This window comes from Sparus aurata, chromosome 7 (genome assembly GCF_900880675.1).
Source record: "Sparus aurata chromosome 7, fSpaAur1.1, whole genome shotgun sequence".
In the NCBI taxonomy this organism is placed as follows: Eukaryota; Metazoa; Chordata; class Actinopteri; order Spariformes; family Sparidae; genus Sparus; species Sparus aurata.
Window position 1 is genome coordinate 2,315,321 of NC_044193.1, and position 16,893 is coordinate 2,332,213.

Genomic DNA, 16,893 nt, shown 5'->3' on the forward strand with positions numbered 1-16,893 from the left:
TACTGCAGCATTTGAAAAAACATGCATGTTCACTTCATGACTAAGTATTTCAAGCCATAGCATTGTTACTACATGCTGACTGTTGTTTGTAGTTAGCATGTAAGGTAACATTTCATCTGAGAAACTGTTACAATCACATGGTATTTGTTTTTATGACAGGTGTGTTGCGCCAAATGGAACAAAATACAACATAATGTTGCTTTAATCAAAACTGCAGCAGCCACATGAGGACATTTTGGACTTCAGTGTGCGTACCTCCTCCTGAGGACGTCCACAGTGCCCTGCTGAGAGCACTTTGTACAGGTGAGCTGTTGTGGAGGTCTGCCCTCACTGCAGGTCTCTCTGTCTGCACGTCCATACAGAGCTGCCTGCACACTGATCACACCGCTGTCTGTTGCAGAGAGTGGAATAAAAAAATACGACAAAAGGGTGACAGATTCGTGGATATGAGGGACTATGACCTATGACGATAGACTTGTTTTTGTCATAAAATACAAAATTAAAAGAATATTTTTGGTATGCTGCAACTTCCTTTATCCCACTCACAGAGCTCTGGTCCTACATATGATCAAGAAAATAAATGTCACTGGGAAATATTAAACTAGGTTCCTGTAGAAAGTCTCTGCGTGCCTCGACATGGACTGATTGGTCTATTTCGGTCGTCCAACAGGCTGTCATTTGAATAGAATTATTGTGTTCATGAAATTAAGTATTTTAGTCTTGTTCGTTCATCAGAGTTGTGTATAAAAGCTGGCGTGAGCTTCCCTCCAGGCGCCTGGATATTTAATAAGAACATTTTAATATATTAATATAATATATACTATTTAAGACCACATGTACTTTACAGCTAATAGAGGCAGTTCCAGGTCATCTGCAGGCCTATGTTGCGTAAGAAAAATTAAGGTGAGAAAAATAAATAAATAATTCAGTGTGTTCAGACTCCTATTGATCAATGATAGAAGCATTTACAGAGCTTCTGACAGCTCGGGGAGGAACAATCAGGGTTTAACCTTTCAAAAGAGCCCAAAACAATGGTTCAAAACAACTTTGAATTAACTTTGGGCTGGATGGGAATAGACGTTTTAATGTTTTGGATCGAGGACTTTTACTTTTACTACTTAAAGTAAGTCAGTCAGTTTTTCTTTCTGTCTAATGGTAAAAACAGAGAATGGGGGTGTGGCTAGTAGTCAACATCACTAGCATGGATTAGCAACAGCATCTATATTGGCATGGACAAGCAGCATGAATAATAGCAGGGATAGTGCTAGCTGTCACTCAAACTGAAGTTCTCCTTGTGTATTGATGGGCTGCAGAGTTGATTCATGATCAAACTGTAACCTGTACTGTACATTTACTGCTACTAGACAACTTATCTGCTAAAGTTCACCCTCTCCTCCGGTCGCTAACACCGGTCTGCTCCAGGTCTCTTGCTTGACCACTAACACACTGCTCACCGCCCTGATTCTTAAAGGAGCCGCACAGCTTTTATAACCCTGTTGGAATGATGTATGACTCACAGACTCTACTATAGTCATATTTCATCATTCCATGTTAGTAACAGCTTAAATTAAGTGACTTTGAGCAAAAAAGTTTTATTTATCTGAAAACATTTCCCTCATCAAAACTGCCAAGAAAAGGACTCAGAAATATGATAAAAATATCAAAATACAATGGTGGGGGGCTTTACGTTAAACATACTTCTTACACACACACACACACACACACACACACACACACACACACAAAATTGAAGAAACGTATTATGCTTAAAGAATATTTTTATTTTAGTGTATTTTTGTTTTTTGTATTGATTGTAATTGAAATAAAAGATAGTGAATATATGACAGAAAATAAGAAAACAAATCAAAAATGTTAAATCATAGTTTAATGAGGCAATTTCCTATGCTGCCATTTACTGATTTGGTGGATTCTGATTTGAAGGATTAAATGAAAAGTGAATCATCAGAGAAAGTTTGCTCTTATTTAAGTGTAAGATCAAAGACAAAGTAAAGTCGTCATGGTGGAAGTGGCATCATCTCGGTACACATGAGGGCAGATGGAGGATGGAAGCATCAACGTCCCCCCACACAAACAGAAGCATACTTCATGGTACATGGTTCATCATTCCAATACTCCCCTGTAAAAAGAAAAGAGTGACTGAGTAGAACAAATATCTTTGCAGTTAATGACTCTTTGAACGGATCAGAGTACATTTAAATATTAAGAAAAACATAACACAATTTTTATCCATGTTTCTTCTCAATTAAAAATACCATTAGGAGGTTTAGAAATAATGTTCGTACCTCTGAAGTTGATGTGGGTACAGTCTTCTCTTTGTCCACCGTAGTTGTTGGGCTCCCCACGACCCCAGCGACTGAAGACAAACCTCGACCCATCAGTCCACAGCCACTTTCCGTCCTGGAAGAGAAAGCTGATTGCTGAACAGCTGCATTGATTGCAGTTTACAGTTTTGTCCGTAGTCAACAAGTGTAAAAATGTCTCACCTCAATTGCATCAGACAGCCCGATCCAGGCATGCACATCAGAGCCAAAGGCTTTTTTAACCAGTCCCCTGATCCAGTTGTAATCATTGATGTTGTGGATTGAGGCCAGGTTCCCACCAAGAGCAATGCAGTTGCGCTGATGAAGGAGACGGTGGGAGAAAACAGAGATACTAAGTCAATATGGAACATCTGAGAGCATGTACGCAGAGAAGACTAAGATAGAGGAGAGACAGACAAAGGGGTTCTGAAAAGGTAAAACTTGATCATCGACTACCTGAAGTCCAATAAAGAGAGATTAACTACGCACCTCTGCATCAGCCATCGTCAGTTTTCTGGTTTCAACAATGAAACAGCGCGAGCCAGACAGAGACCAACCAGAAGGACAGGCTGCATCACAGTTTTCATGTTAGACAGACAAACAGAATGAGGCTCAAGTCTGAGTCAGAAGTTTTACATCATATTCATTGGGGTTGGCAAGCCACTACAGGTGAATTACCTAAATAGCTTAACTAATAGACATCACCATGAAACTTCCCCAGTTGATCACTTACATCAAAGTTGAAATATGTAAGAATCTTTGTTTTTAAACCATTCAAATATTAACTAAAATGATTACCAGAATGTGAAATGATGTTGACATTACGTCAACTATATCTATGTATTCTGTTAGAGAGATCTACAGAAGTTAGCATGCAAAGCAGCTAGCACTGGGCCTGAAAACATAAACTCTTTCTCCCAGCAATCTAAAGCTCCTGTGCAAGTGCTGCAAACACTAACATTCCCCCGGTTGTCTGGCTAGCTTCACTGCTAACTTAGCTAACACGCTAACAGTAGCTACACTCATGGATGTAACAGAATACAGTTAGCAGCAGTTAGCAGTAACTTTGGTTAGAGGCTGTCTGTATTTGTTTTGTGTAATAAAAAATGATTACATGTTGCATATTTAAGACAATTATTTCTGAGTTTTCAGAAATTGTGGGCTTAAATATGCAAATAATAAAACTACTGTAGAACATCAGAAATAAATGATGACACTTTGGGCAAATGGGTGTTTTTGTTTAACTAATTAATATCACAATGAAACTAATTATTCTGAAATTATATCACCAATGAAAATGTATCTATTAAATATGCAATCATTTCCATTTAAATGTCTTGAACAGAAATCTGGTCTAAATAGACACATAAATGTGTATTTTAGTTGTTTTATTTAGTCTGAAAGAAGAAATGTTATGGATTAATGTATGAATATATGATGGCTTCTCCTGTAGCGTCTCCCCTTTAAAAGAAATAAACTTTAACACCCTCCCACCATCAGAATAACTTTAAAGATGCTGTAATTACTTGGTTTCACTTCAAAATAATTTGTGTCAGAGATTTATATAAACAGTCTGATGACATTGTGTAATTTTATCGCTCCATCCCAGAGTGACCGAAGCATTTTTTGCATTGATCAGAGTAGGTGGTGGTGTGTTGGTGAACTGCTCTGTGTAATGACTCGAGCAAACCACATGATGTAATGTGTTCTGGATGAACTTCTGTCACTGGACAGAGTTGAAAGTTGCAGCTACCTACCTGCAGCAGCAGACACCTGTGAACATGAACAAGACATTCATTAAATAAGTTCATAAGGTGTTTGTTGTAGTTAAAGTAAGAAGTAGACGCAGAATTATTAATGATTATTACTGTGAAGACAAAAGGGATAAAGTGAAAATGTCATACTGCTGAGGATGAAATAATAATTTCAGAAAAGTAGAAAGGATTCAATGTAGGTCTAAATAAAACAAAAGATTTAAAAACTGCAAGATGCATCATCACTTACGTCCAACTGTCCAACGGCCAAACAGAGGAGCACAACGAGAGGAAGAGCTGACGCCATCTATAAAAAGTTATATTAAAGAAGTTCGGTTTTTCAGATGTCAACTGACAATCAAAATAACAGTAACTTATAGGTACTGTTATATACTTCAGTTTGTGAAAGAACTCTCATTAAACCTCTGGTTCAGCAGTTTTATACTGCAGGTAAACTTGTTTTCTTGAAATATTTCAATCTCAACATATGTTAAAGGAAAACTGTAGTTTTGGTGAAGAATTTTAAATCAGAATAGAAAATTCTGTCTAAACAAACTTAATCATTTAATTAAACAAACTCTTTTATTTTCATGACTACAAACACAATTTTTCTACTGTTTTACCTTGTTTATGTGGCGGACCCGCCACCTCTCTAGTTTTACAAACAGTGTTCTAGGACCTCATTTCCCACTGAAAACAGCTTGTTTGTTTACTTGTGGTAAAAATAAATATTCCTGAGATTGTATTATGACTTCGCTAATATTACTTTCCTTTAATATTTGTATATATTATTACATACTTTAAAAGTATCACAGGGTTTTTATTTCAGTACAATTTTATATTCTTATCCATAAGAAATAAATGGATACAGTGAAACACATATACAAATTCAATTCTTAAGTTAATTCTTGAGCAAAATATTAAGTAACATGTATGACCCAAAAATGTTTAAACTCTTCTACATACTTGTCAGTATAAACTGTGTATACTTATGTTAAGTTACATTTATCTCTGATAAGTGTATGAAAATAAACTTTTAGTTACTTTTACTTTAAAAGAAGGATATCATTAGCACACTCAAATAAACTTCTTTCTTGGAAGGGAGGTAGCACTGTAAACAACTTCAACCTAGAAACAGATCGCCTCAGTAAGTGGACACAATGCAATCAGATGATATATTTTGTTTTTCTACGATCAACTGTAAATCAGCACTGGGTAATTGTCCTTTTCTAAAAGTCTTTTCTGTGCAGCTGGTGCTGTGATGAAAGACAAAGTTAAAACCTTACCGTGTTATGATGATCAGATTCAAGTTGCTCGTGCAGTAGCAGGTTGAAGGATGTCTTGGCAAAGAGAACGCAGCCTTTATATAGTTTTTCTGGGCGCTTGTTTCCTTATCTTGCTTGTCATCCATCGACCACAAGACTAGCTATTGTTTTACATATTGCCACAGCACTGAGTAAATGTGTTCCTCAAACAAGTCTACAAAAACATTCCGCTTACTTGAGACATCAGCTCCACTTGACAGGTAAAAAACAATAGTGTGAACTGTCGCAGTACACCTTCCACAGTTTGACATAGGGGTGAATCATAAATAATTGGATTCTTGTGTCGATATACTTGTGGAGAAAATAAATAAAGTTTCCTTCCCATGGACAACCTGTCGCCTCTTTCTGGTATTGTGATCATCAGCAAACAAAACTAGAATGAACGCCTTACATTTGAATGCCTCCACGCACCAGTTAAGTAGCAGTATTGACTTGAATGATTCCAGGGAATAACTTCCAGTCAGACACATGCCGTCTACACTTGGAGATCATTTTTACAGAGGACTACAGAGGACTGATAGAGCGCTTCACCACATGGTGCAACAACAATCACCTGAACATCAAGATCAGCAAAACCGATGACCTTGTGCTTGAATGCTGAGCTATGTCTGTTATTGTGTAAGTTCATTAAGAGAAAATTCAGAACCTGACAGAATGTGAAACACAATCACCCCTTCTTTTCCTGAGTTGTGGCATTGAATATGGGTCCCAAATATCAGTTTTCAGTCTTCCTGATTTTCCAATAATCCTTATCAGCCCCAAAAAAGGCGTAACAGTCGACCCTGCAAATGTCTATTAGAATAAAATGATGAAGTGGTGGCATTTTATATCTAAAAGGTCGACTTCACTGTGACGTCATAATAATCTGCTAAAAACACATTTCTGGCCATTATTCAATGTTGGGGAAAATTTGTTAAAATTTTAATTTCAAGTGTTTTTGCTATAAACCTGTTTCGTGACATCGCAAAGACATTTGACCACAAAATCAAATCATTTCATCCTTGGGTCCAACTGGACGTTTCTGCCAAATTTGAGGAAATTCCCTCAAGTGATCATGAGATGCTGGATCAGCAGCGCAGGCATTAAAATACTCTCAAATGTCATTATTCTAGCTTGTCATCATAACATCTGCTGTGGTTATGCAGAATCATCCAAACATGTATCTACAAAAAAAAAAAAAAAATATAACATATTTACTTTTATGAAGCTGTAATCAGAAAACGTGTTTCATACAGTGAATATTGAAACTCAAAGTAGTGTGTAATGCACTCTACTGAGTGCTGTTCTAGTTTATTTATTTATTTTGTCTCATGACAAACTGTAGCTCATTATTAATATGCACTGATACATAACTGCCAACCTGAATTCAAATGCAGGCCACCTGTCAGGAGCTTCATTGTGTCATGTCGCATGTTGACTGACACTAAAGGGTTTGCACACAACAAACATGACGATGGTGGCTGTATGTAGATTCCTCTCACCTGCCCCGAGCTGCATTTCTTCAACAGGAATCATTTTGTGCCTGTCTTAATGGAAACACACAGTCATTACCTGAATTATTGGAGGAGTTAATAATGCTTTCTTAAATCTTCTGGTACCTGTGTTTACTCATCGTGCTCTGTTTATTTTCACTCTTCTATTTGCTCTGTATACAGAACTGACTCCAGATATCACATGTGACATCTGGTGAGGAGGTGATAAAAACAACAGAGTTGGAGAACATTTCCTTGTGTGCAGGTCACCGCCTCTGCACTTTCACTCTGCAGTGGCAAATTTCTTTTAACACTTTCTCCTCTGACCTGCTTCATCTCTCTGCTATGATATACATGTTCTTCGCAAGTGTACAACTTTATAACCACTAAAAGCAAGCCGACACTTTACTTCTAGTATTAAAAAGGAAAATGTTTTTTTCTGAACTTTTGTACACAGAATTTCTCTTTTAATTGTGAAAACTAAGAAAGGCCATTGTTTTAACACATTTAAATTACAAGTTTTAAAGGACAGATATATGTAATAAGTCTGGCCCCTTAGCACATCACTTTTTTAAAATCTGACCCTTCTACATAAGAAGTTGAATAGGTTTGATGTAGAGGGATGCAAGCCTACTGTACATTATAAAAACACATAATGTGATATTGAGAATTCATTAATAATCATGGGGTTAAGATAACTTATTTAGTTTTTGCTAAAGCTTTTGGTCGTATCCCATGGCCTTCTTCTGTCCATGAAACATGATGAGAATCCTCCACTGAGGTTCAAGACCAGAACTGACACTACTAACCCAACTGGGACTGTTTTCAGACTGGACAGTCAGAAGATGTAGCCAAGATCTCTGCTGTTACACCTTCAACACACCCCCAGACTGACTCATGATATGTTTGTTTTAGACTTGTTATCAGGTACATCTTTCTCCTGGTACAGTGGGTGTGTCAATAGCCAAACGGTAGTCCTGCATGAGCAGAACTAGCTCCTGTTTTGTTTGACTATATTTTACATTTCATGCTCTCATTCATATGATGTGTTTGCAGAAGCATGCAGTCTACTGCAATAACGATAGTTAAGGTTAGTTCAGTCAGCTGGACTACAGGCTCAAACATGGCAATGTAACAAACAGTGTGAAACTATTTTATTGAGTTACAATGTTCACTGTAAATACATGTTTTTATGAGTCTACATAACCACAGCAGATGCTATGATGACAAGCAAGAAGAATGACATGTGAGAGTAATCTTATGCCCATGCTGGTGATTGTGAACCCAACATCTTGTGATCACCTCGAGGGAATTTTCTCAAATTTGGCAGAAACGTCCAGTTGGACCCAAGGATGAACTGATTTCACTTTGGTGGTCAAATGTCTTTGTGATGTCACAAAACAGGTTTCTAAAAATAACACTTCAAATGTTAGTTTTGAAAAGATTTCCCATAAATGTCTTGGTTACACCTCTGACATCCCCACCTAACCAGAGAAAATGTACATCAAAGATTTCACAGTGTTCAGATTGAACATGCCTGAGACAGACTGAGGTGCCAGGACACTCATTAAGTTCCACTCAGAAGAGGCTGAGTCATGTATGCCACCTAGTGCTAAAATTCTGTATCACTAGTCTGGTTTGGAATTTGGCTTAATGTCAATTTTTTTACATTGGGCCAACCCTCCGTAGGATGGGTAACATAACCATTTCACAACTTGAATAAGTTGTGAAATACTGAATAAGAGCCCATTTCAGAAGATAATCAGCTGTTAGCACTGTAGGATAGTATGTGGTTCTGACATGGGCAGCATCATAAATATATAATGTAGGAGACACTGGTCCCGCAATGAGCTGGCGACTCGTTCAGGGTGTACCCTGGCCTTCGCCCATGAGTCGAACTGGATTTGGCCTAGTAAGCCCCGCAACCCCCCAGGGGGGATAAAAAGCGGCAACATCCCGCAACCCTGCCGGAAAAAGCGGAAAAGAAAACGAACAAACTCGTACATGGGGCACCACCTCCGTGTTTAGTTATTGGAATAATCCGGAGGACATTATTCCAAACACCTAACTGTACCAGTTGGCTTGGACGGTTAGAGTCCATTCAAAATCAATTTATTCAGTCTCAATATTCTGAAGTAGTGACTTCTTTGCACGTTTCCATCGGTTCTCCACATTAAAATTAAGTTCCAGACAAAGACAAATGATTATATATGTTTATTGACTAAATCATTTGGGTAAAATAAAAGACATGACAATTTTAGACGAATAACAGATAACATAGAAGGTAAAGTGTCGTGTGACCGTCGGCAGATGGTAAAGTTAAAGGGTCGGTTATATATATTAAATATTACGAGAGTAATTTTTGATACTAACGAGACCCTAACCTTAATTCTCTTAAGTTCATAAGATAGAAGTTAGAACTTAGACAGAAGTCAGAACTTTGACAGAAGTCAGAACTTTAGACACCAACTCATTCTCACGTGTGTGGATCCAGCTGCATGAAGACGTTCAGCCGGTTTTGTCTGGGAGTCAGGAGGCACTGAAGTTTGGTATTCTTGAGAGTTCTGGGTTGGACTACGGCACGGCGCGTCGGTCCAATAGCCAGAAGGAAAGGCAGGGGCTCTGTTGAGGAACTCTTGGTCCGAAGGCCCAGCGGGGTTTCCGCCTTGGGAGCGCTGGGGGCAGAGTCGGTCTCGGCTGGGAGCACACAAAGTCTCTTTTTGTTGGAGACTCCTTGCAAGGCTTGCAACGTTCTTCATCCGATGATCACAGTCTTGAAAAAGACTTTTCTTGGTGGTTTCAAGTAGCGGTACTCAAGATCTGATTCTGAAACTAATTCAACTTCTTCTGAATCAGGCGGTGATACTATAACAGTATAAAATCAAAAAGAAAAGAATTTGTTCTATTAAAAACTTGAATAAAAGTAAAATACTTAAAGTAGGGATTCAATTCGCTTGTCTTAGAGCTTGTTGCAAAAATAAAAGTAAAGAAATAAAAATAAAAATGAAAAAACAAAGAAGGGAAGAGAGAAGAAGGAAAAGAAGCAGGGGGAGAAGAGGACAGGGAGAGAGGAACGCCCGGAGAAGAAGAGGAGCATGAGAAGGGGAGAGTGTCTGTTTTATGACTTGCAGCAGGCAAAGTGAACGGGGGGGCCGGCTGACAGTGTCACACCTCCTGTGATCTGCGTTTAGGCTCCCAAAAAGTTAATCTAACTATACTATTGTATTTAACGTTTTGAAATCGTGTTTTAACCTTCCCAAAACTTCACCATCTTAAAAGTCGAATTCTTGCATTCATGAAAAGATGCAACATGATAATGATCATTTGTCATTCAAAAGAATTATAACCTGATTAAGACATGAAGCACTAAAGTATACAACATATAACAGTAAAGTATACAATACACAGTAGAACCAAGGACTTATACATATTCCTTGTAGTTCTATCTTTAACAAAACATATCAGACATTTAACTGGTAAATAACACAAGTATTACACAAGGAATGATGATCTTCAAATCTCTCCTCCATCGACAAAGGGGAGGGGGTTTCTGTTGACCTCAAACTTATTGAGTAATAAACTTCTTTTGGACTTGACAATAACATGGGAAAGATCTATTGTAGGATCTTTTTACGCTATTTCGGAATCTGCTAAATTTAAGAAATTGAGATGTAGTTTATTAGTTGTTTAGGACGTATTTGAATTTGAGTGAGAACAGAAGACTGCAAAGGGGGAATGGTATGTCAGACCCAGGAACAACAACGGTTGTAAATAACAGTTGGACATGTGAGGAGAAGAACACACAGATTAGGTTTCCCATTAAGCCTTCCCCCACTGGAGAATGTTCCAGAGGGAGAGACACGTAGATTAGTAAAACATCTTAAATCACCACATCTATGTTAGAAACCAGTCCTCCTTCCTTTAGGTGTGACCAAAGAAAACTCTATCGGGCTTGACCTTGTTTGACCTGAGGAAAAGGGGTTCATCTTCTTTGGAGGAAGGGGAACAGACCAGATGTGCTTAGTCGTTGTAAATTACTAAAAGAAGATCTCTGGTGATCTGTTTATTGCATGAAAAACAACATTGTCCCACTCGTGGAGAGGAGAGGATTTTGCCAAGCCAGGATATGGGGGTTAAAGGTAATCATGGCCGAAATGAGACCACTTTAAGATGCAGAGACAAAGGCTTGTGTTCCTACAGCACGTACCTCAAGGATTTCACAGTGTTCAGATTGAACATGCCTGAGACAGACTGAGGTGCCAGGACACTCATTAAGTTCCACTCAGAAGAGGCTGAGTCATGTACGCCATCTAGTGCTAAAATTCTGTATTGCTAGTCTGGTTTGGAATTTGGCTTAATGTCAAATGTCTACATTGGGCCAACCCTCCGTAGGATGGGCAACATAACCAGACTCAGCAGCCTCTACAGACATCATGACACAGGTGAAAAGACCAAAGAAGACAATGTCTGAGGAGAGAAAGAGAGTAACCAAGCAAGAGACACGAGTCTCAGACCGGCTTTAAATCACTTGCACAGCTTCGCTGAATAAAAGCCCATTTCAGAAGATAATCAGCTGTCAGCACGTTGAAGCCAGATGTTATGGTCGATGGTTCAGGTTACGTTAGCTTGACATGCTGTTACTGTTCTGAGTTGTGTGTGGTGCGTGTGAATACTTTGACTGCAGCATTTGAAAAAACATGCATGTTCACTTCATGACTAAGTATTTCAAGCCATAGCATTGTTACTACATGCTGACTGTTGTTTGTAGTTAGCATGTAAGGTAACATTTCATCTGAGGAACTGTTACAATCACCTGGTATTTGTTTTTATGACAGGTGTGTTGCGCCAAATGGAACAAAATACAACATAATGTTGCTTTAATCAAAACTGCAGCAGCCACATGAGGACATTTTGGACTTCAGTGTGTGTACCTCCTCCTGAGGACGTCCACAGTGCCCTGCTGAGAGCACTTTGTACAGGTGAGCTGTTGTGGAGGTCGGCCCTCACTGCAGGTCTCTCTGTCTGCACGTCCATACAGAGCTGCCTGCACACTGATCACACCACTGTCTGTTACACAGAGTGGAATAAAAAAAAAAAAGACTGAAAGTGTGACAGTAGCCCTTTTTAGATAGAAAAGGTGGCACATTTGCTCCAATGTAAAGGCGGCAATGTGCTGCCCTGTCTTTATTTATTTTTGGTATCCTGCAACTTCCTTTATCCAACCCACAGAGCTCTGATCCTACATATGATCAAGAAAATAAATGTCACTGGGAAATATTCAACTAGGTTCCTGTAGAAAGTCTCTGACATGGATTGATTGCTCTATTTAGGTCGTCCAACAGGCCGTCATTTCAATAGAATTATTGTGTTTATGATATTAAGTATTTTAGTCTTATTCGTTTATCAGAACTGAGTATGAAAGCTGGTGTGAGCTTCCCCCCAGGCGCCTGGATATTTAATGAGAAAAATATCTGTTGTGAGTGATATTGTTAGTAAATTACAACTTGGGCTATTTAAGACCACATGCACTTTACAGCTAATGGAGGCAGTTACAGGTCACCTGCAGGCCTATATTGCATTGTAAATATTCAGGTAAGAAAAACAAATTAGCATTCAGTGTGTTCAGACTCCTATTGATCAATGATAGAAGCATTTACAGAGCTTCTGACAGCTCGGGGACAAACAATCAGGGTTTAACCTTTCAAAAGAGCCCAAAACGATGGTTCAAAAGAACTTTGAATTAACTTTGGGCTGGATGGGAATAGACGTTTTAATGTTTTGGATCAAGGACTTTTACTTTTACTACTTAAAGTAAGTCAGTCAGTTTTTCTTCCTGTCTAATGGTCAAAACAGAGAATGGGGGTGTGGTGAGCTGTCAACATCACTAGCATGGATTAGCAACAGCATTTATATTGGCATGGACCAGCAGCATGAATAATAGCAGGGATAGTGCCAGCTGTCACTCAAACTGAAGTTCTCCTTGTGTATTGATGGGCTGCAGAGTTGATTCATGATCAAACTGTAACCTGCACTGTACATTTACTGCTACTAGACAACTTATCTGCTAAAGTTCACCCTCTGCTCCGGTCGCTAACACCGGTCTGCTCCAGGTCTCTTGCATGACCACTAACACACTGCTCACCGCCCTGATTCTTAAAGGAGCCGCACAGCTTTTATAACCCTGTTGGAATGATGTATGACTCACAGACTCTACTATAGTCATATGTCATTATTCCATATTAGTAACATCTTAAATTAAGTGACTTTGAGCACGTTATGTTATTTGTCTACAAACATTTGCCTCATCAACACTGCCAAGAAAAGGACTCAGAAATATTATACAAATATCAAAATACAATGAAGGGGGGCTTTAAGTTAAAAATACTTGTCACACACACACACACACACACACACACACAATTAAAGAAACGTATTATGCTGAAAGAATATTTCTATTTCAGTGTATTTTTGTACTCCGTGTACACAAACAATGTTCTCAATGCTCGTGTTCATGTGTAGAGACCCTGGTGATACTACGAGCAAAGTTTCATGTTGTGTCGAGACTTCTTACTGTTTTAAAAATATTAATTTTAATGCTATCGTAAAAGTGCCCCTTGCACTGAGAAAATGAGCTTTACCTGAATACAAAAATACAGTAAATCTTTAAAGTGCCTCTTTTGTCGTAATTATGCTTTTACATGAAGGTTTGACTCAGGTACATTCACAGAAAAAGTCTCGGTTGCTTTTTGGCGAGAGTTTCACTTTAAGTTAAAAATACTTTTTACATCACACTGAGTTTTGTCTGTCATAGTGTGTCTGATAGCTTTCACCTCTCTGACAGTAAGTGTGACACTCTGATCACCAAATACACACACACACACACACACACACACACACACACACACACACACACACACACACAAAATTAAAGAAACGTATTATGCTTAAAGAATATTTTTATTTCAGTGTATTTTTGTTTTTTGTATTGATTGTAATTGAAATTAAAGATAGTGAATATATGACAGCAAATGAGAAACAAATCAAAAATGTTAAATCATAGTTTAATGAGGCAATTTCCTATGTTGCCATTTACTGATTTGGTGGATTTTGATTTGAAGGATTAAATGAAAAGTGAATCATCAGAGAAAGTTTGCTCTTATTTAAGTGTAAGATCAAAGACAAAGTAACGTCGTCATGGTGGAAGTGGCATCATCTCGGTACACATGAGGGCAGATGGAGGATGGAGGCATCAACGTCCCCCGACACAAACAGAAGGCAACTTGGCATCACAGAGATAATCATTCCAATATTCCCCTGTAAAAGGAAAAGAGTCGCTGAGTACAAGAGCACAAATGTCTTTGCATTTAATAACTTATTGTACTGATCAGAGTGAATTTAAATATTGTGCTTATTCAACAGACAAATTAAGAAAAACATTAACACAATTTTTGTCCATGTTTCCTCTCAATTAAAAATACCATTAGGAAGTTTAGAAATAATATTTGTACCTATGTAGTTGATGTGGGTACAGTGTTCTTTATCACCCTTGTTGCTGGGCTCCCCGCTACCCCAGCGACTGAAGACAAACCTCGACCCATCAGTCCACAGCCACTTTCCCTCCTGGAAGAGAAAGCTGATTGCTGAACAGCTGCATTGTTGCAGTTTACAGATTTGTCTGTAGTCAACAAGTGTAAAAATGACTCACCTGAATTGCATCAGACAGACCGATCCAGGCCCACTTATCAGAGCCCAAGGCTTTTTTAACCATTCCGCTGATCCAGTTGTGATCATTGATGTTGTGGATTGAGGCCAGGTTCCCACCAATGCTAATGCAGTTACGCTGATGGAGGAGACGGTGGTAGAAAACAGAGACACAAAGTCAATATGGAACATCTGAGAGGATGTACGCAGAGTAGAATACAGAAGAGGAGAGACAGACAAACAGGTTCTGAAAAGCTAAGACTTGATCATCGATTATTTGAAGTCCAATAAAGAGAGATTAACTACGCACCTCTGCATCAGCCATCGTCAGTTCATTGGTTTGAACGATGAAACAGCGCGAGCCAAACAGAGACCAACCAGGAGGACAGTCTGCATCACAGTTTTCATGTTAGACAGACAAACCATTCAACCATTCTAACCATTCATTAGACTACTCAAATATTAACTAAAATTATTGACAGAATGGGCATTTTCTGCATTGATCAGAGTAGGTGGTGGTGTGTTGGTGAACTGCTCTGTGTAATGGCTCGAGCAAACCACATGATGTAATGTGTTCTGGATGAACTTCTGTCACTGGACAAAGTTGAAAGTTGCAGCTACCTACCTGCAGCAGCAGACACCTGTGAACATGAAGAAGACATTCATTCAATCAGCGCAGAATGACTTTCTTGTAGTTACATTAAGAAGTAGAAGTAGACAAAGAATTATTACTGACGTCCAACTGTCCAACGACCAAACAGAGGAGCACAATGAGAGGAAGAGCTGACGCCATCTCTAGAAAGTTATATTAAAGAAGTTTGGTTGTTGAGATATCAACTGACAATCAAAATTACAGTAACTTATAGGTACTGGTTATATACTTCAGTTATGTAGTTTTGTCACAGTATCTCTGATAAGTGCATTTACTTTTAGTTTAACAGAAGAATATAAGTAGGACACTCAAATAAACTTCTTTCTTGGAAGGGAAGGAAGCACTATAAACAACTTCAACCTAGAAAGAGATCGCCTCAGTAAGTGGACACAATGCAATCAGATGATATATTTTGTTTTTCTACTATCAACTGTAAATCAGCACTGGGTAATGGTTCTTTTCTAAAAGTCTTTTCTGTGCAGCTGGTGCTGTGATGAAAGACAAAGTTAAAACCTTACCGTGTTGATGATCAGATTCAAGTTGCTCGTGCAGTAGCAGGTTGAAGGATGTCTTGGCAAAGAGAACGCAGCCTTTATATAGTTTTTCTGGGCGCTTGTTTCTTTAACTTGATTGTCATCCATCGACCACAAGACTGTCTATCGTTTTAGTAAGTATTATTTTACATATTGACACAGCCTTTAGTAAATTTGTTCCTTAAACAAGTCTATAAAAACATTCTGGTTACTTGAGACCTCAGCTCCACTTCACAGGTAAAAAACAATAGTGTGAACTGTCGCAGTACACCTTCCACAGTTTGACATAGGGGTGAATCAATAAATAATTGGATTCTAGTGTCGATATACTTGTGGAGAAAATAAATAACGTTTCCTCCTCAAGGACAACCTGTTGACACTTTCTGGTAATACAATCTTACGAGCAAACAAATGAACACCTTACATTTGAATGCCTCCACGCACCAGTTAAGTAGCAGTATTGACTTGAATGATTCCAGGGAATAACTTCCAGTCAGACACATGCCGCCTACACTTGGAGATCATTTTTACAGAGGACTACAGAGGACTGATAGAGCGCTTCACCACATGGTGCAACAATCACCTGAAAATCAAGATCAACAAAACCGATGACCTTGTGCTTGAATGCTGAGCTATGTCTGTTATCATGTAAGTTCATTAAGAGAAAATTCAGAACCTGACAGAATGTGAAACACAATCACCCCTTCTTTTCCTGAGTTGTGGCATTGAATATGGGTCCCAAATATCAGTTTTCAGTCTTCCTGATTTTCCAATAATCCTTATCAGCCCCAAAAAAGGCGTAACAGTCGACCCTGCAAATGTCTATTAGAATAAAATGATAAAAGTGGTGGCATTTTATATCTAAAAGGTCGACTTCACTGTGATGTCATAATAATCTGCTAAAAACACATTTCTGGCCATTATTCAATGTTGGGGAAAATTGTTAAAATTTTAATTTCAAGTGTTTTTGCTATAAACCTGTTTTGTGACATCGCAAAGACATTCGACCACCAGATCAAATCATTTCATCCTTGGGTCCAACTGGACGTTTCTGCCAAATTTGAGGAAATTCCCTCGAGGTGATCATGAGATGCTGGATCAGCAGTGCAGGCATTAAAATACTCTCAAATGTCAT

The 16,893-nt window shown here is 38.5% G+C and overlaps 2 protein-coding genes across 2 annotated transcripts; both read right to left on the reverse strand.

Moving 5' to 3' along the window:
* Nucleotides 1–1,867: 1,867 nt before the first annotated feature.
* Nucleotides 1,868–4,382, reverse strand: LOC115584996 (galactose-specific lectin nattectin-like). Its single transcript, XM_030422994.1, has 6 exons — nucleotides 4,326–4,382; nucleotides 4,079–4,094; nucleotides 2,811–2,890; nucleotides 2,505–2,639; nucleotides 2,304–2,418; nucleotides 1,868–2,137 (listed from the first exon to the last, which is right to left on the reverse strand). The coding sequence occupies exons 1-6, from the start codon at nucleotides 4,380–4,382 to the stop codon at nucleotides 2,073–2,075; spliced, it is 468 nt and encodes a 155-aa protein (XP_030278854.1). The 3' UTR covers nucleotides 1,868–2,072.
* A 9,428-nt stretch (nucleotides 4,383–13,810) lies between these two features.
* Nucleotides 13,811–15,799, reverse strand: LOC115585001 (galactose-specific lectin nattectin-like). The gene is made up of 7 exons (XM_030423000.1): nucleotides 15,744–15,799; nucleotides 15,310–15,368; nucleotides 15,199–15,214; nucleotides 14,884–14,963; nucleotides 14,578–14,712; nucleotides 14,381–14,492; nucleotides 13,811–14,186 (listed from the first exon to the last, which is right to left on the reverse strand). The coding sequence occupies exons 2-7, from the start codon at nucleotides 15,364–15,366 to the stop codon at nucleotides 14,122–14,124; spliced, it is 465 nt and encodes a 154-aa protein (XP_030278860.1). The 5' UTR covers nucleotides 15,367–15,368; nucleotides 15,744–15,799; the 3' UTR covers nucleotides 13,811–14,121.
* Nucleotides 15,800–16,893: the final 1,094 nt, after the last annotated feature.

Coding starts and splice junctions, on each gene's coding strand:
- LOC115584996 (XM_030422994.1), bottom strand. CDS start 4,382: ATGGCGTCAGCTCTTCCTCTCGTTGTGCTCCTCTGTTTGGCCGTTGGA. Junction 2,640..2,810: donor TGACGATGGCTGATGCAGAG/GTGCGTAGTTAA, acceptor CTCCTTCATCAG/CGCAACTGCATTGCTCTTGG. Junction 2,419..2,504: donor GGCTGTCTGATGCAATTGAG/GTGAGACATTTT, acceptor TTTCTCTTCCAG/GACGGAAAGTGGCTGTGGAC.
- LOC115585001 (XM_030423000.1), bottom strand. CDS start 15,366: ATGGCGTCAGCTCTTCCTCTCATTGTGCTCCTCTGTTTGGTCGTTGGA. Junction 14,713..14,883: donor TGACGATGGCTGATGCAGAG/GTGCGTAGTTAA, acceptor CTCCTCCATCAG/CGTAACTGCATTAGCATTGG. Junction 14,187..14,380: donor TACCCACATCAACTACATAG/GTACAAATATTA, acceptor TTCCTTTTACAG/GGGAATATTGGAATGATTAT.